This window comes from Scyliorhinus torazame, chromosome 13 (assembly GCF_047496885.1).
Source record: "Scyliorhinus torazame isolate Kashiwa2021f chromosome 13, sScyTor2.1, whole genome shotgun sequence".
NCBI classification, from domain to species: Eukaryota; Metazoa; Chordata; class Chondrichthyes; order Carcharhiniformes; family Scyliorhinidae; genus Scyliorhinus; species Scyliorhinus torazame.
The window spans coordinates 102,649,836-102,676,726 of record NC_092719.1 but is presented as its reverse complement, the minus strand read 5'-3'; the positions used below and the strand labels follow the sequence as shown (position 1 = coordinate 102,676,726).

The window sequence follows — 26,891 nt, the reverse complement described above, 5'->3', positions numbered from 1 at the left end:
GGAGAAGAAACCTTACTCTGTATCTAACCTGTCCTGTGTGGTATTATCATAAATTTAACATCTGCAAGGGCTGGTGAAATATCTAGATCAGCAACTAGAGGGAGCTAGAATTACAAATATTTAAAACATTGATGCAACGTCGTGTGGGGAGAGAAATTAAGGAGTTAACTAGAGTGCAGACTGAAGGAAAGATAATGGGAGTAAGAGCAAATCATATTTATTATAGTGTAGTGTTATAGGTGAGTGTAGATTATATGTTAATTATCAACTGTATTATTTAGGATTCCATGTCAAATCCAAATTAGTAGTGTGGCCTCACCAAGGCCCTGTATAATTGCAGCAACACATCCCTGCTTCTATATTCAAAACCTCTCGCAATGAAGGCCAACATACCATTAGCCTTCTTTACCGCCTGCTGCACCTGCATGCTTACCTTCAGCGACTGGTGCACAAGGACACCCAGGTCACGCTGCACACTCCCCTCTCCCAATTTACAACCATTCAGGTTGTAATCTGCCTTCCTGTTTTTGCTTCCAAACCTCACACTTATCCAAATTATACTGCATCTGTCATTGATTTGCCCACTCGCCCAACCTGTCCAGATCATGCTGTAGGATCCCTGCATACTGGTCACAATTCACCCTCCCTCCTAACTTGTATCATCTGCAAACTTTGAGATGTTACATTTTGTTCCCTCATCCAAATCATTAATATATATTGTGAATAGCTGGGGTCCCAGCACCGATTCCTGTGGTACCCCGCTAGTTACTGCCTGCCAATTTGAAAAGGACCCATTAATCCCTACTCTTTGTTTCCTCTCTGCCAACCAGTTTTCTATCCACCTCAACACATTTCCCTCAATCCCACGAGCTTTAATTTTGCACAATAATCTCTTATGCGGGACTTTGTCAAACGCCTTCTGAAAGTCCAAATATACCACATCGACTGGCTCCCCCTTGTCAACTGTACTGGTTACATCTTCAAAGAATTCCAACTGATTTGTCAAGCATGATTTTCCATTCATAAATCCATGCTGGCTCTGACTGATCCTGCCACTGCTTTCTAAATGTTCCACTTTAAAGTCTTGATAATGGATTCAAACATTTTCCCCACTACCAATGTTAGGCTTACTGGTCTATAATTCTCTGCTTTCTCTTTACCTCCCTTTTTGAATATTGAAGTGACGTGAGCTACACTCCAATCTGCAGGGACAGTTCCAGAGTCTATAGAATCCCGGAAGATGACCAGCAATGCATCCACTATTTCCAGAGCCACCTCCTTAAGCACTTTGGGATGCAGATTCTCACGCCCTGGGGACTTATCCGCCTTCAATCCCATCAATTTTCCCAGCACCATTTCTTTCCTAATGTTGATCTTCCCTCTCACTAAACCTATTCATTCTCCAACATTTCTGGTATCTGATTATGTTAGGAATGGGTTAAGAGACCTTCTAATTACGTTTAATTAATTCCAATTAATTTGATGTTAAGAATCCAATAAAGTCACTGATATGTAAAGGAGTTGCAGGTGGCACTTGTGCTTGTGGTGGAGTTTTGTGTGGAGTGTGATCAAAGAAAATAAAGGAGTTTTGGGGAGAAGCAGGACTTTTGTCTCCTTTACTCAACAGCAGCCAGAGGCTGAACAAACTAAGCATGTCAGATTGAATTTGTGAAGTTGAGCCCTGGAATGACTTAGGCCAGGCCTTTGAGATTGGTCAATTAGAATATGAATTCCCTGATTAGTGGTCCAATCAGGGAACCCCTTTCTGTGTATATAACAAGGAATGTCAGATCCTTTGCACTCCTGGTTTAGACAGCAGACAGAATGCTCATGGTTGATCAGCTGTTGGGTTTGTAAATAAAAGGAATTCTAGTGACGGGACTTCTGCCTCCGTGGACTTATTATAGTCCAGTCCCGCACCACCTGAATCCCCAAATAGCAGAAGCTCTTACTAGCCAGGCGAAACAGGAGCCACTCAAACACCCCTCCAGTCCTCTGGAACCAATCAAGAACATTGCCGTATTTAGCTTTTATCCAGAGATAGAACTGAATTCATTCAGAATTCTAAGGATCATGTCAATAGACTCCAAGGGGTTGGAAACACACAGTAGGAGGTCATCCGCATATAAGGAAAGCCGATGTTCCACTCAACCCCCACTTAATACTCCTCCACTCTCCAGACGTCCGAAGAGCCATTGCTAAGCTAAATTGTAAGAGCGAATTATAATGGCGAGAGCCTTGTCCCACGCTGCAGAGTAAAGTACTCAGAACTAACCCCGTTAGTGGAGATGCTTGCCTTCGGGGGTGTGTATAACAATTTAACCCGCTCCACAAATCCCTGCCCAAACCCAAACAGTTCCAAATCATCAAAAAGATAGGCCCACTCCACTCGGTCGAATGCCTTTTCAACAACCTCCACATCATTTCCTCCAGCGGGCATCATGATAACATCAAGTAGCTTCCGAATATTAGATGTCAATGCTCTGCCTTTTACAAAGCCAGTTTGATCCCCTCCAACCACGACCACACACAACCCTCAATACAGGTGGCCAAAATCTTGGCCAGAAGCTTTGCATCAACATTCAGGAGGGAAATCGGATGGTAAGATCCGGATTCCTCAGGATCCCTATCCTTTGTGTGGATAAGGGAGATGGAGGCCTGCGACAATGTAGGGAGGAGCGAACCCCTCCCCTGCGACTCATTGTACGTCCGTACCATCAACGGACCAAGCAGCATAGCAAAACATTTTTTAAATTTGACTGGGAATCCGTCCGGTCCTGGGGCCTTCCCTGACTGCATCAAATTCACACATCACAGCAGCTCCCACAGACCTACCGGCCTCCAATTTTTGCGCCCTAGCGTGACCTACCTCTGGAAACTCCAACCCATCGAGGAATCTACTTCTCAGTTCGGATCCCGGTGGCGGTTCCAATTGGTATCGGCTTCGATAAAAGCAAGGATTTTATTAATCCCCGCAGGGTCCATGACCACCTCTCCCCCTTCATCCCTCTACCTATAAACCTAGCCGTCTGCTTCCTCAGTTGATGGGCGAGTATCCTACCAGACTTCTCTCCATGTTCGTACAAGAACCCCCTGGCTCTGTGCAGCTGTCTCACCGCCTCCTCTGAGGTGACCAAATTAAACTCCATCTGGAGCCTCTGCCTCTCCCTTAACAGTATTTCATCCTGTGATTTCAGGAATCTGCGGTCAACTGCTAAGATCGCCTCCATCAATCTCGATTGTACTTCTCGCCCTACCTTTAGCCGATGCCCCCAGATCAAAATAGGTTTTCCCCTTACCACCACCTTCAGTCCTTCCCATAGCACCCCGGCGGAGACCTCAGTAGTGTTGTTCTGATCTATATAATTACAAATGACACCTTCCAATCTCTCACGTAAACCTTATTCACAAGGAGACCGACGTCTAATCTCGACCGGGGTCTAGAAGTGGACCATTTCTCCGCCCGCAGGTCTACCCAGTGAGGGGCGTAATCAGACACCGCAATAGCCGAGTACTCTGTCCCCATAACTCTAGGAATCTGCAACTTGTCCAAATCAAAAACATCTTTCGGGAATAACATTTGTGGACATGTGAAAAAAAGGAAAACTCCCTCGCCTTAGACCTCCCAAAGTGCCTGGATCTATGCCCCCCCCATGAGCTGCATGAATTTTGACAGCACCCCAGCCATCGCAGACGTCCTCCCAGATTTAGCGATTGATCGGTCTAGCTCCGGATCCAGGACTGTATTAAAATCTCCCCTGGAATGAGTCTGTGTGAATCGAGGTCCGGGATCAGGGACAGAACCCGCCTCATAAAGTCCATATCATCCCAATTTGGGGCATACATATTGCACAGTACCACTGGGGAGCCTTCCAACCGCCCGCTTACCAACACATATCTACCACTCGGATCCGCAATGAACCTCTTCATTGAAAAGGACACCCTTCTACTTATTACCATGGCCACCCCTCTCATCTTCATATCTAGACCAGAGTGATACACCTGGCCAACCCACCCTCTTCTCAGTTTTGCCTGGTCTGCCACCTGCAAATAGGTCTCCTGAATAAAAATCAAGTCTGCCCCCAGGCTCTTCAGATGAGCAAATATGCGTGCCCTTTTAACAGAGCCATTCCAGTCTTGAACATTCCCAATTATAAACCGAGTGAGGGTTCACCTGCCCCCCCCCCCCCCCGGACAATCAGCCATATTTTTGCATGAGCCAAACTACCCAGGTCCTCAAGCTGCACCTAATGAGGCCACCGCCAGGCTTCCACTGTCATTGACTCCCAGATCGCAGCACCTTAATAAAACTCAGACCGTCAGCTATTCCATATCCCCGCTCCTAAACCCCACCCTTCCCACCCTCAAGTTAAGCCAAAAAAAAGAAATATACAAAGTCCTCCACAACTCTTCCTCTTACTGGTTTACACACCAGCATGGTGGCTCTCGCGCGAAGCCCACAACTACCTGAACCCCGCCAAATTACAGTGCAGAAAGAGGCCATTCGGCCCATCGAGTCTGCACCGGCTCTTGGAAAGTGCACCCTACCCAAGGTCAACACCTCCACCCTATCCCCATAACCCAGTAACCCCACCCAACACTAAGGGCAATTTTGGACACTAAGGGCAATTTAGCATAGCCAATCCACCTAACCTGCACATCTTTGGACTGTGGGAGGAAACCGGAGCACCTGGAGGAAACCCATGCACACACGGGGAGGATGTGCAGACTCCGCACAGACAGTGACCCAAGCCGGACTCGAACCTGGGACCCTGGAGCTGTGAAGCAATTGTGCTATCCACAATGCTACCGTGCTGCCCCAAATTGGCCCTTACCAGGTCTTTCGAGGTTTCTATCCTCTGTTTCTGGAATTGTGAGGTTAAGAAGTCCACTAATTGGGCCATAGACCATTGGGCCGGGCGTACAGGCACTGGGCTCACCGCCAACGCACCTTTGACCATGCTCTCCAGAGCCTCTGTCAGCTTGCTGCCATTCTTTTTCCACCGTTACTCTTCACTGGATGCATGCTGTACCACTTTAAGAGGAAATAAGCGAGAACAAAAGCTGCTGCCACTTTCACAGAGCCGAAGACGCACTTCGGGACTGAATTGCAAGTCTCATCGGAAATATAGATCAGAAAAAAAACTCCGAGCGGGAGCCACCATGTTCACGGCCGTCTACAGCATGGCCGCCGCCACGTGTTTGTAAATAAATCATTCTACTAGGTAAAGAACTAGATGTTCTCTGTGCATTTGTACTATGGCCACAACACAGAACATAACATGGTACCAAGAGTATTGAACAATTAAAGATAAAAATGGAGAAAACGGGACAAAATAGGCTGAAGAAAGAGAAAATAAAATTCTTCCACCTACCTGGTAAACTATGGGCAACTGGAACGCGACGCAAAGGAAGACTGTAAAGTTAGAGATGGACGGTTTGAAGGCATCCCACCAGCTTCAAGTCATTGGTAATGTAAACAAAAATTGTTGTGTTTTCAAGCAGCAATTCAGACTTTGTTGCAGCCCTTGGCCTGTAGGCACAGCCTGACGAGAGGCGTAATGTGTTGCTGCTCACGGTAGCAGGTCTACAGCAATAGAAATTTACAATACCTTCGCGTTTGACAGGCTGTGAGTTAAACCGAAAGTTGTCAATCAAACCAGACGACTGAAAGACTACAGTGGGAATGAGATTGCAACGCTGGGAGCATGTGAACTTGAAGCATGGGTACACAACAGAAGTCACACAATACCATTTTCCATTGTAGACATAGAACGCAAGTCCATCATAGGTGCAGACGCATGTGAGGCCCTGAACCTAGTTGAGCGGCTATATATTCCAGACGGCGCTGCAACAAAGGATCATTGCGACTGGCAACCAGATATCATGGCGCAGTTGTCCGATGTGATACAAGCAAAAGTTAAAGTGGGGAGAGACAAACCAGATGAACAGATGGGAGGATCCAAAAGGAATTCCAGAATTCTGGTTAACAGTCTTCAAAAATGAGGATTTGCTCAGTGACATGATACAGGAGCATGATGAGCCTATATTAAATCATCTACAAGATGTACACATAAAATGTGCAGATCCTGGACAGCCAATGAGTTTTACTCTGGAGTCAAGTCTGACCCAAATGTGAATTCCACAAATGAGGTAGTTACAAAAACATACCAGATGGAGTCGCAGCCTGATGGGTCAGGTTGTTTTGTCTTTGAAATCACGGGCTGCACAGGGTGCCAGATCGACTGGAAGCAAGGAAAAAACATCACATTGAAAACCGTTAGAATGAAGACGAAACATAAGGGTCAGCCCACTGGCAGAACAGTCATGACAACTGTACCGAATGACTCTTTCTTCAATGTCTTCAGTCCTCCTGAAATTCCAGAGCATGGAGAGTTGGATGAAGGTGCTGCAACAAGACTCGCTGTGGACTTGGAAATTGGTCACTTCTTGCATGAACACATAATTTCACGAGCAGTGTTATACTTCACAGAAGAAGCTATTGCAGATGATGTTGATGGTTACGAGGGTGATAACTACAGTGATGATAATTATGATGAAGAAAGTGAAGAATCAGATGACGAGCCAGAAGAGAAAGACCATGAAAGCCCATTCAGTTTATTTGGTGGTAGTGACGAGGTGATCACAATGAGCACCCAATCTGCGCAGGACAATGAGAAGTGCGAAAGCGCTAAGATGGCGTGTGTAGAGGCTGAAAGTGAGATTGCAACAACAGATCACTCAGATGAGAGCAAATCAAGTACAAACAGTCTGGTAACTGAAGAAATAATCCCCATTTTGGAGAAACTGGCTCCAGGCGTAAGATGAATCATCCTATGCCCATGGAATGGTTCCTGCAGGGCATTCCCCATACCTCGAGGCCAATCGACCAGAAGACTTGCAGGAAGTACTTGTCCAGTTCTCCAACGAAAGACGAAGCATGTTTCGTTATATCAGATAAGAATGACACACCAATCAGTTCCCCAACAAAAGACGAAGCATATATCGTCATATCAGATGAGGATGACCCGCTAATTGAGGCCGAAACTCAAAGTGCAAAAGCAACACTCAACATCGAGGACATTGATCCAGCTAAGACACCGGAATGCGAAGGTTTGCCGAAGGTGACTTTTAACAGCCGGGAACATTATTTCGGAACACCAGAGGAGGCAATAAACAAATCCAAAGGAGGCAATGGAATTTTTAAGAGACAATGGACTGGCAATCCCATTGGATGGAGGTGAAGTAGGAGGACATTGATCTGTGGAGGAACTTTGAGGAGATGTTTGCTTTTTCTGTTTCTTTCGTTTGTGGGTTGTTGAAGAACTTCTCCCCGTTGAAATGTTTTGTTGGGTTTGGTGGTGGAATGTTTGGGGAGCATTGAGGGTGAGTGCACCTTTTCTTTCTTGTTTCATTGCTGTTTGTGTCATGGAGGAATGCGAGAGGGGGGAGGGGAATCAGTGGGGGTTTGGAGGCTCAGGAGCCTTGTGCGGGAGCTACCAGACTAGCTGGGCGGGCTAGCTAATGGGAGCACAGTGGGGGGGGTGGCGAGGTGGTTAGTTTAGTCGAGGGAGATTGAGATGTTGTTTAGTCCGGGGGGGGGGTGGCTGCTGACAAAGGTGTGGTTTCTGTGGCGCAGCAAGAAAAGGAGTGGCGACGGTGGACATCCAAGGGTGGGTCTGGAGGGCCGCATGACACTGGCTGGGGAGAAAGGATATGGTTGATCGGCAGGGGAGGGGGCGGAGTGCCCGCTGACCAGGTTGGTCACATGGAATGTGAGTTGGCTGAATGGGTAGTCAAACGGTCACATGTGTTCGCGCTGTGGGGGCTGGTTTAACACAGTGGGTTAAATAGCTGGCTTTTAATGCAGAACAAGGCAGCAGCACGGGTTCAATTCCCGTACCAGTCTCCCCGAACAGGCGCCGGAATGTGGCGACTAGGGGCTTTTCACAGTAACTTCATTGACGCCTACTTGTGACAATAAGCGATTATTATTATTATTATCATTACTTGTGCTCGAAGGCGTACGTGGCCTTTTTGCAAGAAACACACCTGAAGATCAGGGATCTAACAAGGCTAAGGAAAGGATGGGTAGGGCAAGTCCTCCATTCAGGGTTGGACATGAAGGCAAGGAGGGTGTTGATAAACAAACGGATGGCGTTTGAGATGGGGAACACTGTGGTAGATTCGGGAGGGAGGATCGTGAGAGTGAGTGGGAAGCTAGAGGTGATGCCGGTGGTTTTAGTTAATGTTTATGCCCCAAACTGGGACGATGTGAAGTTTATGAGGGGGTGCTGGGGAAGATCCCAGACCTCGACTCGCACCGGTTGATTATGCGGGGGGGGGGGGTGGGGGGAGGATGCTTTAACATGGTCATTAAACCAGGTTGGACTGAGGTTTGGGAGACCGAGGGCGAAAGAGTTCTCGTACTTCTCCCATGTGCAGAGTGTACTCTCCGATTGTTTTTTTCGTGTTGGGCAAGACGCTGCTGGCATGGGTTGTCGATTCGGGCTACTTGGTTTCAGATCCCACGTTGCACTCGGTGGACATACAAGTAGACCGGGGAGGGGGGCCCAGCGTCTGCAGTGGAGGTTGGATGTCGGGTTGTTCATGGATGAGGAGGTGTGTGAGCGGGTGAGGGCTGCCATCCAGGGGTATGTGGAACTGAACAATAAGGAGAGGTCTCGGCCGCCACTGTGGGAGGCGCTCAAAGCAGTGGTCAGGGGGGAGTTCATATCGATCCAGGCGCATAGAGAGAAGGAAGAGTGAGAAGAAACGGCAAGGCTGGTGGACGAGATTCTGCAGATGGACAGGAGGTATTCGGAGGCTCCGGAGGCAGGGTTGTTGAAGAAGAGGCAGAAGCTCCAGGTAAGTTTAAAACTGGTGTCTACGGGAAAGGCAGTAGGGCAGTTGCAGCGGGCCAGAGGGGCAGAGTATGAGTATGGGGAGAAGGCTAATAGGATCCTGACCCACCAATTCAGAAAGCAGGAGGCGGCGATAGAGATTGGAAGGGTGAAGGACGGGATGGGAAGAGTGGTACTGGACCCGGTGTTGTATAGGGCGCTGGTAATGTGCGTGCGGATGAATCGGGTGAGCTCTGGATACTTCGGGCTACACCATGGGACAAGGCAGGGGTGCCCACTCTCCCTGTTGCTTTTTGCCTTGGCAATAGAGCCATTAGCAATGGTGCTTAGAGCGTCAAGGAGTTGGAGAGGGATTGTGTGTGTGTGTGTGAGGGGGGGGGGGGGGGGCGGCGGCTGTTAAGCAAAGGGTTTTGTTGAACACAGACGACCTGCCGTTGTATACTTTGGACCCACTGAGAAATATTGGGGGAATCAGGAGTATTTTGGAGGAGTTTGGCCTGTTTTTTGGATATAAGCTAAACATGGGGAAGAGTGAGGCGTTCCCGATCGAGGCCAGGGAGTAGGAGAGGAGGCTGGGAGAGCTGCTGTTCAAGTTGTTGGGGAAGAGCTTCAGATACTTGGGCATTCAGGTGGTGTGGAGGTGGGAGCAGCTACATAAGTTGAATCTGACTTGGTTGGTGGAATAGATGAAGGGGAATTTAAGAGATGCCACTGTCGCTGGCGGGGTGGGTGCAGACAGTGAAAATGACAGCGCTGCCGAGGCTCTTATTTGTCTTTCAGAACCTTCTTTGTCCCAAAGGTAAATCAACTCTGTGATCTCAGGGTTTGTGTGGGCAGGGAAAACCCCACAGGTTAAGAAGATGCTGTTGGAACGGGTGGGGGTGACGACATCACAATGGTGAGGAAGTGGATAGTGAGGGAAGGGTCGGCGTGGGGGCGAATGGAGGCGTCCTCATGTAGAGGAACGAGTTTAGGGGCATTGTTGACGGCGCCTCTGCCGTTCTCGCCAACAAACTACTGCATGAGACCAGTGGAGGTGGCGGCCCTGAGGGTATGGGGGCAGTGGCGGCAGCATTTGAGGTTGAAAGGTGCCTCGTTGTGGGCACCGATGTGCGACAACCACTGGGTTGCACTGGGGGTTGGACGTGATGTTTCGGGGGTGGTGACAGGCAGAGATCGAGCGGTTTGGGGACCTGTTTGTGGAGGGCAGCTTTGTGTGTTTAGAGGACTTGAAGGAGGAATATGAGCTGCCCAGTGGGAATGGGTTTAGATACTTACAGGTCCGGGGCTTTGTGAGGAAGCAGGTGCCGTCCTTTCCTGGTTTTCCACCTTTGGGGCTGCAGGATAAGAAGTGGGTGTATGTGCTTGGCTGAGGAGCCAATGGTGCAAAGCTACCATCTGTGGGATTATGATTGAATGCCTCTAAGTCAGAATCCCGCCTAAACATAACGATAGCATGGTTTTGTGAAGGGGAGGTCGTGCCTCACTAACTTGATTGAGTTTTTTGAGGAGGTAACAAAGCTGATTGATGAGGGGAGGGCGGTGGACGTTGTTTACATGGACTTCAGTAAAGCCTTTGACTAAGGTGCCTCATGGCAGACTGATACAAAAGGTGAAGTCACACGGGACCAGAGGTGAGGTGGTAAGATGGATATAGAACTGACTCTGTCACAGAAGACAAAGGGTAGCAGTAGAAGGGTGCTTTTCTGAATGGAAGGTTGTGACTAGTGGTGTTCCACAGGGATCGGTGCTGTGGCATCAGTTGTTTGTTGTATACATAAACGATTTGGAGGAAAATGTAGCCAGTCTAATTAGTAAGTTCACGGATGACACCATGGTCGGTGGGGTAGCAGATAGTGTTGAGGATTATCAGAAGATACAGCAGGACATAGATAGGTTGGAGACTTGGGCAGAGAAATGGCAAATGGAGTTTAATCTGGACAAATGTGAGGTAATGCATTTTGGTCGGTCTAACATAGAGGGGAGATATACCGTAAATGGTAAAACTCTTAAGAATATAGAAAGTTAGAGAGATCTGGGCATGCAGATCCACAGATCTTTGAAGGTGGCAACACAAGTGGACAAGGTAGTCAGGAAAGCATACGGAATGCTTGCCTTCATTGGACGGGGCAAAGCCATGCGAGAGAGTTGTATAGAACCTTGGTAAGGCCGCACTTGGAATATTGCGCACAATTCTGGTCGCCACACTACCGGAAGGATGTGGAGGCTTTGGAGAGGGTGCAGAGGAGGTTTACCAGGATGTTGCCTGGTCTGGAGGGTGTTAGCTATGTTGAGAGGCTGAATGACCTCGCACTGTTTTCATTAGAAAGACGGAGGGTGAGGGGTGATCTGATAGAGGTCTACAAGATTATGAGGGGCATGGATAGAGTGGATCATAGTAATCATAGAATTTACAGTGCAGAAGGAGGCCATTCAGCCCATCGAGTCTGCACCGGCCCTTACAAAGAGCACCCTACTCAAGCCCACGTATCTACCGTATCCCCGTTATCCAGTAAGCCCCCACTTAACCTTTGGACACTAAGGGCAATTTAGCATGGCCAATCCACCTAACCCGCACATCTTTGGACTGTGTGAGGAAACCGGAGCACCCGGAGGAAACCCACGCAGACACGGGGAGAATGTGCAGACTCCACACAGACAGTGACCCAGCCGGGAATCGAACCTGGGATCCTGGAGCTGTGAAGCAACTGTGCTAACCACTATGCTCCCGTTCTGCCCGGCACTCTTTCCCAGGGTGGAGGGGTCAGTCACCAGGGGGCATAGGTTTAAGGCCGTGGGGCAAAGTTTAGAGGAGATGTGCGAGGCAGGTTTTTTTACGCAGAGGATGATGAGTGCCTGAAATGCATTGCCAGGGGAGATTGTGGAAGCAGATAATTAACGGCGTTCAAAAGGCATCTTGCAAAACACATGGATAGGATGGGTATAGAGGGACACGGCACAAGGAAGTGCTGAGGGTTTTGGCAAAGGTTGGTATCATGACCAGTACAGACTTGGAGGGCCGAAGGGCCTGTTCCTGTGCTGTATTGTTCTTTGTTATTTGTTCTTTGTAAGGTGTTTGAGATCAATGAGGAGCTAATGGACTGGGAGGGAGCCCCGATAGGGGAAGTTAAACAGTAATGGGAGGAGGAACTGGGGGAGTGGGAAATGGAGGCTGGGTTGTGGGAGGAGGCCCTGAGGAGGGTGAAAGCATCCTCGTTGTGTGTGATGCTCTGCCTTATCCAGTTTAAGGTAGTTCATTGGACGCACATGACAGTGGCCAGGATGAGCAGGTTCTTTGAGGGAGTAGGGGATAGGTGTGGGCACTGCGCAGGGAGGCCCACAAACCATGTTCACATGTTTTGGGCATGTCCGAAACTGAAGGGGTTCTGGCAGGTGTTCCCAGACTTAATGTCCGAGGTGTTGAGGGTGAAGGTGGTCCTGGGTCCGAAAGTGCCGAGATTTGGAGAGTGTCGGAAGACTCGGGAGTCCAGGGCAGAGCGAGGCCCTTGCCTCATTGGTAGTCCAGAGACGGATTTTGTTGGAGTGGATGGTCCCGGAACCATCGAAACCAGGGTTGGGGGGGGTGGGGGGGTTGGGGGGGGGGGGGGGGGGGGAGGCGGGGGGGGGCTTGAATATGGGTTCAAGCAGCAGTTGAGCTGAGAAAGGGGCAAAGTTGGGCAATAGTGGAAACACAGTAATGGTGCGGATATAAATGTGAAAGCTAATTTCAGGGTCAAATGTGACATTAAGTTTGTGAACAGTTTGGTTTAGTCTCAGACTATTACCAGTGGGAAGGATGGAGTCGGCAAAGAGGGCAGGTGTTTGGAGCAGGGAGCTAAAGTAAAGATTTCAGTCTTCCCAATTTGTATTGGGACGTGAACATTGAGTGGCAATTACTGTTCGGGCAATAACTGCAAATTGTAGATTTGATGTTAATCAATAATGAGCCCGTCTTTGACATAACCGTCATTCATAGTCAATCATTGTTAATGATTATCAGACGTGGAGACTAACTGCCTTGTACGTATCTCTCCCTCAGACCACCACCATTCGAGCAAACTGTAATAAGATGATAATGATGTTCACAGATGGAGGAGAGGATCGAGCCCAGGATGTCTTTGAGAGACACAATTGGCCCAATAAGACGGTGGGTAATTGTGCATCATTAGCAACTTTCTTCGCTATCTCTACAAACTAATAAACACGGAGAGTATGTATGAGATGGGGAACAACAGTCTGATCCCTGTGTGTGATAGGGAACACAATCAGATCCAAGTTTGAGACAAGGAAAAACAGTCTGATCCCAGTGTGAGATAAGGAACAACAGTATGATCCCAGTGTAAGATAGGGAAAACCGTTGGATCCCAGTATGAGATAGGGCGCAGCAGTCTGACCCCAGTGTGACATAAGGAACAACAGTCTGATCCCAGTGTGATATAAGGAACAACAGTCTGATCCCAGTGTGATATAAGGAACAACAGTCTGATCCCAGTGTGACATAAGGAACAACTGTCTGATCCCAGTATGATATAAGGAATAACAGTCTGATCCCAGTGTGACATAAGGAACAACTGTCTGATCCCAGTGTGAGATAGGCAACAACAGTCTGATTCCAGTGTGTGATAGGCAACAGCCTGATTCCAGTGTGCGATGGGGAATAAAAATCAAATCTCAGTGTGATATAGGGAACAACAATCTGATCCCAGTTTGAAATAGGGAAAAACCGTCTGATTCCTGTGTGAAATAGAGATCATCAGTCTGATCCCATTTTGAGAATGGGAACAATAGTCTGATCCCAGTATGTGGGAGGGAATAATAGTCTGATCCCAATTTGAGATAGGAAACAGCAGTCTGATCCCAGTGTGAGATAGGGAACAACAGTCTGATCCCAGTTTGAGATAGGGAATAGTCTGATCCCAGTGTGTGATATAGAACAACAGTAATCCCAGTTTGAGATAGGGAACAACAGTCTGATCCCAATGTGAGATAGGGAACAACAATCTAATCCAATTGTTCGATAGGGAATAGCTGACTGATCCCATTGTGACATAGTGAACAACAGACTAATCCCAGTGTCTGATTGGGAACAGTCGGATCCCAGTTTGAGATTTGGAACACCATCTGATCCCAGTTTGAGATAGGGAACAACAGTCTGATCCCAGTATGAAATAAGGAACACAGTCAGATCCCAGTTTGAGATGAACAGAGAGATCCCAGTGTGTGATAGGGAACACTTTCAGATCCCGGTTTGTAATCAGGAACAACAGTCTGATCCCAGTGTGAGATAGGAACAACAGTCTGATCTCAGCCTGTGATGGGAAACACAGTCTGATTCCAGTGTATGATAGGGAACACAGTCTGATCCCGGTGTGAGATAGGGAACAACAGTCTGATCCCAGTGTGAGATAGGGAACAACAGTCTGATCCCTCTGTGAGGTAGGAAACAACACAATTCTTGAGTTTCTATTTACGAATCTGTTTCCACGACTTCCGTCATCTCGACGTCTTGACCCACTTGGGGCACCGTTAGGAGCTGCTGTGGCATCAGAATCGGCAAGATGAGAACTTTACGCTCATGACGAACCTTTGAAGAATTGGTCGTCTGGACTGAATATGGTCAAGGTGCTTTCACATGATCCGGCCTTGAACTTGTACTTGACAGAAAACCAGCCCTGTCTGACGGAGGATAGTCCCAGTGACCCACTGGGCACCGTCTGTAAAGTTCCGAATATACACAGAATCACTTGGTACAAAGCATCTGGGTGGTCGACATCGAACGGGACAACACCCTTGCAGCTTCTGATTGTGGCGCATCTTTGCACCTCTGTCAGGGAAAATCATACTAAGGCGGTTTCGAAGCCTATGGCCCATCTGCATTTCAATGGGACTACCCCGGTCACTGCGTGTGGGGTGCGCCTCTTGCAAAATAAGAAACGAGGCAGCCTTGTGTCCATCGAACACGAAGACTGGTTCTTGAGGCTTCTTTTGAACATCTGTACCAGCCGCTCCGCTAAATCATTAGAAGACAGGTGGTGCGGGGCGGTAAGGATGCGCTGTACCCCATTCGCCTTCAAAAACCCCAAGAACTCCTCCCTTGTGAAAAGGGTCCCGTTGTCTGTAACGAGCACTCCGGGGATGTCGTATGTGCAAAACAACAATCGCAATTTCTCGATGGTTGCCCAGGAGGTGGTCACCGCCAACTTGCCATTTTGAATGGGCATCAGTTAATAGGAGGAACATTGAACCCTGAAATGGACCGGCAAAATCAGCATGCAATCATGCCCACGGCCATTCCCAAGGGTGATGGGGCGCAGCTGGCGGGAGGTTCTGGTGCTCCTGACATAGAAAGCAACGCTGGGCCATCTTCTCAATGTCTGCATCTGGGCCCGGACACCAGACATAAATGCTTGCCAACATCTTCATTTTGGACACCACTGGATGTCCATTGTGAAGGCCCTTCAATACCAACTCCTGGCCTTTGTCTACCTGTTGCTAACTTTTGGTTGGTTCTTAATTTGGCTCTATTTAATCACGTTTGCTCAAGAGTCGCCAGGTATCTTTCGACACCGCCACAAGGTTCAGAACCGAATACTGATCAATGATTCGATACACCAGTTAGTAAGTTCAAAAGCAAAGCTCATTTATTTACACACAGTCAAATCTACTCATGCATAAACTCTACAAAACTAAACTACCAGTATTACTAAGGCCTGTACTTAGCTTTGGGCGCCCACTCAGTCAGAGGAACAATGGCCGTTGCTCGGTTCTGAGGCTGCTGGGTTGAGCTGTTTACAGGGTAGCAACTAGGAGCGTCTATCTCGTAGCGTGCATTGACTTGGAACTTACTTGGTCTGCTGTAGCTGCTAGGCTGGTCGCTCTCTTCGCTGAGAGCCAAAGCCAAAGGAGAGCGTTCTCCCTTGGGGGATACCTTTTATACCCAAAAGGGCTTCGCGCTCTTTTGGGCAGGCCTTGAACTTGGCCTCAACTAATTGGGTCTTTCCCAATCATCGGTATCGATATTCCTCCAAAAGAGGGGTGGTTTTCTGATCACTGGGCGTGTCCTGGTGACTGTCAGTCAGTTTTGTCTTAGCTTCTTCTGGCGCCGGGGAGTCTGTCCTAACATTGTGTATCTAAATGTTTCCCTTTTGTCATTAGTATGTAAATCGTTTGCTAGTTTCTGTCCTGTCTGAGCGTTTAAGGTTCTAACCAACAGACAGAGCTTGCACCTGCTTGTTTCTTAGCATTGTCCAATTTTCCCTGCAGTCTTTGCAAGTGTCCATTTTGTAATCGGGCCGTGGACATTCCAGATGGCTACACTCCCTCCTTGTGATCCTCAATGCGAAGCGTGAAGGATCACATTACTATGGCGTCTTCATCCTCTGATCCCTGGAGCACCCATGCTTAGGCTCTACACTGTCTTATCCTATGCAACACAATTTTACCTAAACCATTTTAAATACATTCATTATCAAAAAATTCTACGGGACGCTATGACATTAATACATGCATTACAGAAAAATAAAAAACTGGAACCTCTAACTATTCTCAATAAACTATGCTCATTTAAACAATCCAAAAATACAAACTATCCAAAAATAATCTACACATCTTAAACTACAAAATAGCAGCACACAAATTTCTCTGGCCTGGCAGTCAGAAGCAGAGGTTTACATCTCTTTATTCCATAGAATACATCAAACAAAATGGATGCTCTTTAATCCGTCCCAATGGGTTTGGGGGTCTGGTGAAATCCGAAAATGGGGGATCTAAATCTGTATACCGGGGTGCGAGAGCGATATGCTCTCTTTCGCCATTTCCTGACTCTAAACGTTTGCACGACAATGCAAAGTATCGCCAGCACTAAGAGTGCTTCGACTACATATGAGAGTGAGTACCAAGTGATAAACTTATCACACCAGGTCAGGGTATTGCTAGCTGTCGCTGGGCTAGTTATCTCGGGGTTCCGTGTATTGCAGGAGTGAGAGTCATTTACGGTTTGTGTGGTAGGGGTCAGGTGGGTAGCGTCCGCGTGCAACTGAAGGGATCCCGCTAAGATCCATGTGAACACGAAGGCTGTCTTCATCTTTGTCGGACTTCTTCTTTGTCTTCCTCTGTGGCTCCTGGGTTTCTGGAGTTCTGTGAACACAAGCATAATTTCTGTTATTATCTTGCTTAAGATCTCGTATGTCTGCTTGTCTGTCCTTTACTGCCAATTTCCCTTTATAATTGTTCACCATCTGTGACTCCCTCATTTTTTTTTAAACCAAATATTTGGACAAGCCATCTAAGAAAATGCTGCCGTACTGCGAGCCGTCTCGCAGCCTGTGAGATTTACCATCCCAGTGTTTGAGGATGGAAATAGCATAGGGAAGCAACCAAACAAAAGAATTTTGAACGTAACGAGCCAAAATGGGGTGCGTATGGGCCGCGGCGGGTAAGAAATGGGTGGAATCCCCGGGTAGGACGGTGATCAGTGCCGTATGTGCTTACCCGAGCGTAGCTGACCAGAGGGGGGTCCTCAGACAGGGCGGGGACCAATGCCGTTTCTCCACTGCCTGAGCAACCGGCAAGAACGGGTAAGAATGTGGTCGTCGTGGGGGGCTGCCTCTCGAATTAAGAGAGCAACTATGAGTCGGGTTCTGTCAACAGACTAGTTCCTCTGAGCTATTGTCTGGGACAAACTTGTACCTTTAACAAGGTTCTGGTGACAAACTAGTTCCTCTAACAGCCATTTGCCGTCAAAGGGGGTGGTGACATGGGGCTGTGAAAAACGTTCCGAGTTTACACACAACACTTAACGATAACACTAACAAACAAACATGGTGCAGGTTCCATCAGAAAGGACACCCACGTCCTTTCTCTCCATCGGTTCCTTTTTTCTCCATCATCTGGACACCTCACTGCTAAATAGCGAACAGGGTGGCAAAGGGATTTGTTTGGTGGGAGTCAGACTCTAAGTCATCATCTTCTCCCGGCTGCCAAACTCTTGTCTGTAGTAACCGTGCTAAAGCTGCTTGGAGCGAATTGGGGTCCATCTCATGAAATGAAATGAAAATTGCTTATTGTCACAAGTAGGCTTCAAATGAAGTTACTGTGAAAAGCCCGTAGTCGCCACATTCTGGCGCCTGTTCGGGGAGGCTGGTACGGGAATTGAACCGTGCTGCTGGCCTGCCTTGGTCTGCTTTCAAAGCCAGCGATTTAGCCCTGTGCTAAATCAGCCCCATCATTCCGGATGAGCCTGAACGAATTGTCTCAGTGCCAGAATCGTGTGTCGAGGTTGGAGCTACTATGCTTCATTCCGTAATCGTCGGGTCAGGGGCTTTGATATAAGTGATCTCAAAGTGAATCATGCTTGGATTCACTGGGAGTGGGGCCTGATGCAAGGGTGTAGTCGTAGCGTGGTGTGCTGTGGCTGTCGTCATTGTGATCGCTATCACTGTTGCTGTTGCTGCTGGTTGAGGGAAGGGAGAGGTGGAGTCGTGCCTCTGGGGGCGGAGTTGAAGTCGTGTCTGAGGGCGGGCTGGAGTGGTTGGGGAGGGTAGGATTACGTTATCTGTGGGCGGGGCGTGATCGTCTGCTGCTGCAAACAGGATGTGGTGTGTGTGGTTATTCTGTGAGCCATAAGTCTTGAGCTGGTTTATATGAAACCACGCAGACTTATCATTGGGATAGGTTATTTTGTATACTGAGGAGCTGACTTTGTCCGAAATGGAGTATGGTCTGGAAAATTTTGGGGAGAGGAATGAACTGGGGTTGTAAAGGGAAAGCATAACTTGTTGCCCTACTGTAAACTCAGTGGCGTGTACTGTTTTGTCGAAACAGGCCTTACTCTGTTTCTTCCTGGTTCCAAGTCGCACTGCTGCTGCGAGTTAGGCCGCCTTTATGTTCTGTACTAGTTGTGTAACCGCATTTTCATGTGTGAGGGCTGTAACTGCGGGGCTGGCCAAATCTAGTCCGAATAAATACTCAGTGCCTTTCATGGGGCGTCCGGTCATGAGGGTGTGGGGGGTGTAACTTGTGGATGTAGATACCGTGTTTCTTAAAAACATCAAAGCAAGTGGGAGCACTGAATCCCAGGTGCTACTATTTTGCTGAACCATTTTCCTGAGGGTGGCTTTCAATGTCCTATTCATTCGTTCTACAATACCACTTGACTGGGGGTGGTATGTGATATGGAACTTTTGTGTAATTCTGAAAATCGTGAGGACGTTTTTCATTGCACGTCCGGTGAAATGGGAGCCTTGATCGGACTCTATACTGCGTGGGATGCCCCATCTTGTAAAGATGTGGTGTCTTAAGATTTTAGCCGTCGTTTTGGCCGTATTAGTTCTTGACGGAAATGCTTCCACCCATTTTGTGAAGGTGTCTATGACCACCAACACATACTTGTAACCATTTCTGCACGGGGGTAGGGGTCCTATATAATCTATCTGGAGATTTGTCCATTAACGGTGCGGGTATGACAAAGTTGAGCCTTTTTCACATATCTGTCCGGATTGTTCTGGGCACAGATTAAACAGTTCTCTACGTAGTGTGTGACATTGATTTTTAAATCAGGCCACCAACAAAGCGGTCTAAGATGGGCTAGGGTGGGTCCAATTCCTTGGTGTCCATGATTGTCATGGAACTGACAAATGATCTGGTTCCTGTCCTGGCTGGGAACTATATAAAGGCCATCCTTTAAAATCACACCGTCGTGTGTGGTGATTGCGTTTCTAAACTTGTCGTACGGGGCTGGGAAGGTTCCCTTTAAAACTTCCCTGTGTTTCTCGTCCTCTTTCTGGGCCTTCGCTAAATCCTGAATGTTAGTCTGTGAGACCTGAACTGCATGTACTGGGGTGCTTTCGGGGGGGTTCCAAAAATAACCATGCCTGGAGCCTGCCTTCGCTAGGGCGTCTGCTTTAACGTTTCCAGGGGGGGAAGAACGGTGATGACTGCGAACCTTAATTATGCCGTATTTCCTATCCTTCGCTGTCTCTAAGTTTTGGCGGAGTAATGGGGCTGAGGGTAGGGGTTGCCAGATATCTTTCGACACCGCCACAAGGTTCAGAACCGAACACTGATCAATGACTCGATACACCAGTTAGTAAGTTCAAAAGCAATGCTCGTTTATTTACACACAGTCAAATCTGCTCATACATAAACTCTACAAAACTACCACTATTACTAAGGCCTATACTTACTATACTTAGCTTTGGGCGCCCACTCAGTCAGAGGAACAATGGCTGTTGCTCGGTTCTGAGGCTGTTGGGTTGAGCTGTTTACAGGGTAGCAACTAGGAGCGTCTATCTCGGAGCGTGCGTTGACTTGGAACTTACTTGGTCTGCTGTAGCTGCTAGACTGGTCTCTCTCTTCGCTGAGAGCCAAAGCCAAAGGAGAGCGTTCTCCCTTGGGGATACCTTTTATACCCAAAAGGGCTTTGCGCTCTTTTGGACGGGGCTTGAACTTGACCTCAACTAATTGGGTCTTTCCCAATCATCGGTATCGATTTTCCTCCAATAGAGGGGAGGTTCCCTGATCGCTGGGCGTGTCCTGGTGACTGTCAGTCTGCTTTGTCTTAGCTTCTTCTGGCGCCAGGGAGTCTGTCCTAACATTGTGTATCTAAATGTTTCCCTTTTGTCCCCGGAGATGGCTCATTAGTATGTAAATCGCTTGCTAGTTTCTGTCCTGTCTGAGCGTTTAAGTTTCTAATCAACGGACCGAGCTTGCACCTGCTTGTTTCTTAGTATTGTCCAATTTTCCCTGCCGTCTTTTCAAGTGTCCATTTTGTAATCGGGACGTAGCCATCCCAGATGGCTACATACCCCATAGCACTATACCATCTTCCACAATAAATTTGGACAGTTTTGATGAAAATTCCCTTAACTGACCTGGTAGCTGCTGATGCTGACCTCCATATAACATGTACCAAACTTTTGTGTGAATCTGGTCTGTCTGAGTCCTTTCACAGATCTGAGGCACCGTAACAGGCAAAGAATCCATGAAGACTAGAGGGGGTAGGGGGCGATGTGGGGCTAATAAGTAAAGGCTAACAGCGCAGTGTGTCAGCGTTCACTATCTAGGTCCCTGGCAAATGCTCAAAAGAAGGCGGCCAACAGATGGGTTCAGCACTGGATCGTTGTGGAGGCAATGGGCGAGATCACCTTGTACTCCCTAAAAAGGCTTATGGTCTGTAATAATAGCGAAATGGCGGCCATAAACATACTGGTCTTTCATTGCGCAGACCACTGCCAGAACCTCCTTTTCGATCTGCGCATATTTCCATCCCGCCGCAGCCAGCGTCCGAGCGGCAAAAACAATTGGCCGCTCCCCATCGTTCTCCATCTGGTGCAACAGGACGGCCCCAATAGCGTAAGGTGATACGCGCACTTGACGAGCAGGATCATAGTGGGTCAGTAACCCGGAAGATGATAATTGCCTCTTTATCTACAGGAAAGCTGTTCTCTGTGTCTTCCTCCACGCCCATGCTTGATTCTTCTTCTAAAGGAGATGTAAGGGGGCCAACATGGTCGCAAGGGTCAGAATGAGCTTGCTTTAATAGATGACAAGTCCAAAAAATTAACAAAGTTCTGAGGCATATGTCAGGCACATATGTGTCAGGAATGACACGCACCATTCAACCATGCGATGGAGTGGAAGACTTTGCGGTGCACCCGGTAAGCACCTCCCTTACATGGCGCCTGCCGCAAGCGGGCACCTATTCCGAGAAACATTTCAGTACTGCCTCAACGTTCTCCAGATGCTCTCGTTCGATCGCTCCCGTGACCAGCACATCATCTAAATAAACCACCATGCACGGCAACCCCCTAGGATGTTCTCCATTGCTTGTTGAAATATAGCACAGGCAGAGGACACCCCAAAAGGCAGCCGGGTGTACCCGTACAGTCCTCTCTGTTTATTTATTGTAACATATTTCTGGGAGGTCACGTCCAACTCAAAATGTAAATATGCATGGCTCCAACCTTGAAGCCGTTTACACGGTGAGCCTATAGTCCCCGCATAACTGGACTGTCTTGTCTGGTTTTAGCACTGGCATCACTGGAGCTGCCCAATCCGCAAAATGTATGGAACTGATAATGCCCAGGGTCTCCACCCGACAGAGTACAGCTTCTACTTTTTCCAACACTGCAGAGGGGCGAGGCATGCCTGGAAATACTCTTGAGCCAATATGAACGTGAGCTATGGCGCCTTTAATCTTCGCCAGTCCGGGTTGAAATACTTTGAGGTACTTGCCCAACATTTCGCTTAAGTCCCCGTACCCCATTTGGAGGCCATGTTGCCAATTTAGCTGTAAATGGCTCATGGTCCAACAAGCTGGGGCCTTGTCCCTGACCACAATTAACAGGAACTACACCGATTGGTGACCATAAACCAACGGGGTCATGGTGATACCTGTAATGTCCAATGGCCCACCAGTATAGGTGGCCAACCTATCCTTGGTATCAGTTACATCCAAATTTTGTATTCCCAGTTTAATGTGGTACAAAGTATTGTGCCCCACAATGGAAAGCACCATGCCAGTGTCCGCTTCTATGTCCAGAAAATGCTTGTTCACATGTACCGCAATCCTTATGGGGCCATCCGGGGCGCCACCATGCAATGTAACTGCATGCAGTCAGCTTCTTCAGGCTCATCCCGGTGGAAGGCATTGATTCTAGGCTGACGCCTACCACCACCAGGGTGCTTTAATCTCTAGTTGGGCTGTGGTCTGCGCTCTCATCTGGGCCAGCGATCACATGTCCTGCAACAACCTGGCTCGCCCTCAGTGGATTCCGGGAAAGTTTTTGGTCGGGACGACTCAACCTTCCCCCAAGGGGTCGGGCATTTTCAATGCTCACTCCAGGGCAGGGTAGCAGTCTGGGGAGGGTCCAGTGCCAGAAGGGGGCGCACCCCAAGGCATTTACTTCCATACCTTGTATTTTCTGCTGTCCTAGGACAGCTAATTTTTATGGCTTGTTGTAGATTCTGAGAAGGTTCGGCCAGTACAGTTAATGCCACATACTAAATGGTCTCGCAGCATTTCCTGTAGGGCAGTGCTGTATTCGCAAAACTTGACAATCCCTTGCAACTTGGACAAATACTCGGTGATAGACTAACCCAGGTTTCTCCAGGGTTCTCTCCACGATATTAAAATGATACCACTGTACAATAACAGATAGAGTTGTACCAATGTACCAATTATACAACAAGGATTGGTAAAACAATCATGTGGGCTCTTTATTTGAAGATAAGACTATTTACATACAGTTCTAACAGGCTGTGTATACGTGTAAATTCACCATAGTTCCAGATGACCATAGGCTTCTTTCCCCTTTGAGGGGGAGAGCTGATTGGTGGTGATTTAACCTGAATGTCACCACACCTCAGGCGAGGGGCAAGGTTGAGAAGGCGGGGCCTTTATGAATAACCTTGGCTGGTATGGGAAGTGAACCTGTGCTGCTGGTCTCGCTCTGCATCACAAACCAGCTGTCTAGCCAACTGTACTAAACCGGAGGCTGTATAGAACACGACTGGTCTGTTGGAATGTTGTATAGAACACAACTGGTCTGTTGGAATGTTGTATAGAACATGACAGGTCTGTTGTAATGTTGTATAGAACACAACTGGTCTGTTGGAATGTTGTATAGAACATGACTGGTCTGTTGGAATGTTGTATAGAACATGACTGGTCTGTTGGAATGTTGTATAGAACATGACTGGTCTGTTGGAATGTTGTATAGAACACGACTGATCTGTTGGAATGTTGTATAGAACATGACTGGTCTGTTGGAATGTTGTATAGAACACGACTGATCTGTTGGAATGTTGTATAGAACACGACTGGTCTGTTGGAATGTTGTATAGAACACGACTGATCTGTTGGAATGTTGTATCGAACACGACTGGTCTGTTGGAATGTTGTATAGAACACGACTGATCTGTTGGAATGTTGTATAGAACACGACTGGTCTGTTGGAATGTTGTATAGAACATGACTGGTCTGTTGGAATGTTGTATAGAACACGACTGATCTGTTGGAATGTTGTATAGAACACGACTGGTCTGTTGGAATGTTGTATAGAACACGACTGATCTGTTGGAATGTTGTATAGAACACGACTGGTCTGTTGGAATGCTGTATAGAACATGACTGGTCTGTTGGAATGTTGTATAGAACACGACTGATTTGTTGGAATGTTGTATAGAACACAATTGATTTGTTGGAATGTTGTATAGAGCACGACTGATCTGTTGGAATGTTGGATAGAACACGACTGGTCTGTTGGAATGTTGTATAGAACACGACTGGTCTGTTGGAATGTTGTATAGAACACGACTGATTTGTTGGAATGTTGTATAGAACACGACTGATTTGTTGGAATGTTGTACAGAACACAAGTTTGCCGATGATACAAAGATAGGTGGAGGGGCAGGTAGTATGGAGGAGGTGGGGAGGCTGCAGAAAGATTTAGACAGTTTAGGAGAGTGGTCCAAGAAATGGCTGAGGAAATTCAACGTGGGCAAGTGCGAGGTCTTGCACTTTGGAAAAAAGAATAGAGGCATGGACTATTTTCTAAACGGTGACAAAATTCATAATGCTGAAGTGCAAAGGGACTTGGGAGTCCTAGTCCAGGATTCTCTAAAGGTAAACTTGCAGGTTGAGTCCATAATTAAGAAAGCAAATGCAATGTTGTCATTTATCTCAAGAGGCTTGGAATATAAAAGCAGGGATGTACTTCTGAAGCTTTATAAAGCATTAGTTAGGCCCCATTTAGAATACTGTGGGCAATTTTGGGCCCCACACCTCAGGAAGGACATACTGGCACTGGAGCGGGTCCAGCGGAGATTCACACGGATGATCCCAGGAATGGTAGGCCTAACATACGATGAACGTCTGAGGATCCTGGGATTATATTCATTGTAATTTAGGAGGTTGAGGGGAGATCTAATAGAAACCTACAAGATAATGAATGGCTTAGATAGGGTGGACGTAGGGAAGTTGTTTCCATTAGCAGGGGAGACTAGGACCCGGGGGCACAGCCTTAGAATAAAAGGGAGTCACTTTAGAACAGAGATGAGGAGAAATTTCTTCAGCCAGAGAGTGGTGGGTCTGTGGAATTCATTGCCACAGAGGGCGGTGGAGGCCGGGACGTTGAGTGTCTTTAAGACAGAAGTTGATAAATTCTTGATTTCTCGAGGAATTAAGGGCTATGGAGAGAGAGCGGGTAAATGGAGTTGAAATCAGCCATGATTGAATGGTGGAGTGGACTCGATGGGCCGAATGGCCTTACTTCCGCTCCTATGTCTTATAGTCTTATATAGTCTTACAACTGATCTGTTGGAATGTTTGATAGAACACAACTGATTTGTTGGAATGTTGTATAGAATGCAACTGATCTGTTGGAATGTTGTATAGAACACGACTGATCGGTTGGAATGTTGTATAGAATGCGACTGATCTGTTGGAATGTTGTATAGAACACGATTGATCTTTTGGAATGCCTCTTTGTTCTACCAATAAAGTGCAAGAGATCATACATCACATGATGTCTCATGGTGGACAGCAGTTTAAAATACACCCCTTAAAGATACAGCACAACTCTTCTGACCTTTAGATGTACTTGGGGATTCTTCATGCTATCATATGTTTGGCAAGCATTTATTTTGTTTGCTGAGGGACCTTTGGACCTCTTTTTTGAGTTCTCTCCCCTCCTTTTTGTGTGGTCTCCTTATTAGTGAGCAACTCTTCGACTTCCTCATGCAAATGACTTTTCTATAGTGAGTTTCAGCAGGCCATTCAATCAAGGGGGCAATCGTAGCTGAACCTAAACCTGGTCTCACCCAACCAGTATTACTGGATTCCCTGACTTGATCTTACTTCTGCCTCAGCTCTTGCTGGGGTGTGTGTGGATTACCTCAGGGAGCCATTGATTGTTTTCAATTTTCTCTTTGCTAACTCTGAGGTCAGTTGGTCACACCGATCAACCCTGTGGAATTTCTGAAACTGAGTTCACATTGAGCTGTGACAGCTCATGCATCCGTATATCGTCCTGCTGTTAGTAGTATTGATTTAGTATCAAAGAAAGTTTCTTTGATTTTAATTTATAGCTTTTCCAAAATAAACCGTATTCTGCAACAAAACATAATAGCCATTGCCATTAGTGTTTTCTTCCCTCTTTTCCTGTCACAATAGTTAGCATGCATTTCTATTAATACTTAGCCTATTGCTCATTAGCCAAGGAAATATATTTGTACAGTTTCAAGTGACTGTTAGCTATCCCAAACCATCTGTGGTTAAGATGCTATTTTCACAACTTGCCCTGATCCTGCAAGGGAGGTTAACTTATTGTCACTTGCCTTGATCGACTTAACACAAATCGGGGAACAAACCCTGGTTATTGCGGGATCCTCATTCCCCATGTGTGTTAGCCCCACTCTCTGCACCCACAGCTCCCCCGCCTCGTGTTGTTGCTCTGCTGACGGACATAGACCGCGATCTACCAGATTTGTCGTGCCTAATTCGGGACGCTGCTCGCCAGGGCAGGAAATGGGACTAAGTGCGGCTTCGGCGAGGCGTTGCTCACCGAGGCCCAGAAATGAAGCAGAGCCCCATTTAATAATGGGGTCTTTCTTGGCGCTACAAGCACCAGGAAACACCCAGCTAAACGCGCCCGACATGGGTCCCTGTGTGGAACCGTGAATCAAAATCACCAAATTTACCAAAACACCCTAAATAAAGAAATTACCAACACGGTTCCATTCTTGGGTAGCTTTTACATAAACACAAATCAGAATTCATGTAAAGTGAACGTCAATTAACAACCAAATTACAGTCAGTACAAACTATAAATTACACATGGAACACCAGACACAACAAAGATGATCGAATGAGATTACAAGTATTCGTGTAACTCCCCACATAAATATGGCACCGCCTGCGATCTCACAGTTCTTTTCTTTCAACCTCTGGAATGTAGGATCTCTTACTTTTCTCACTCAATGGATTTGGTTACAAGTCATCTGCACCAGTGACTCCACTGCTTCCAA

The 26,891-nt window shown here is 47.4% G+C and overlaps 1 protein-coding gene and 1 pseudogene across 4 annotated transcripts in view; both read left to right on the top strand.

The window, feature by feature from the left end:
- Positions 1-26,891, top strand: part of cacna2d2a (calcium channel, voltage-dependent, alpha 2/delta subunit 2a) — a 1,719,882-nt gene that overhangs the window by 1,258,592 nt on the left and 434,399 nt on the right. For all 4 annotated transcript variants that reach the window (XM_072472012.1, XM_072472009.1, XM_072472008.1 and 1 more), the window contains one exon: positions 12,904-13,011. In XM_072472012.1, coding sequence (XP_072328113.1) covers positions 12,904-13,011 — 108 coding nt within the window. The remainder of the gene's footprint in view (positions 1-12,903; positions 13,012-26,891) is intronic.
- On the top strand, positions 5,945-6,828 carry LOC140387775 (nucleosome assembly protein 1-like 1-A; annotated as a pseudogene).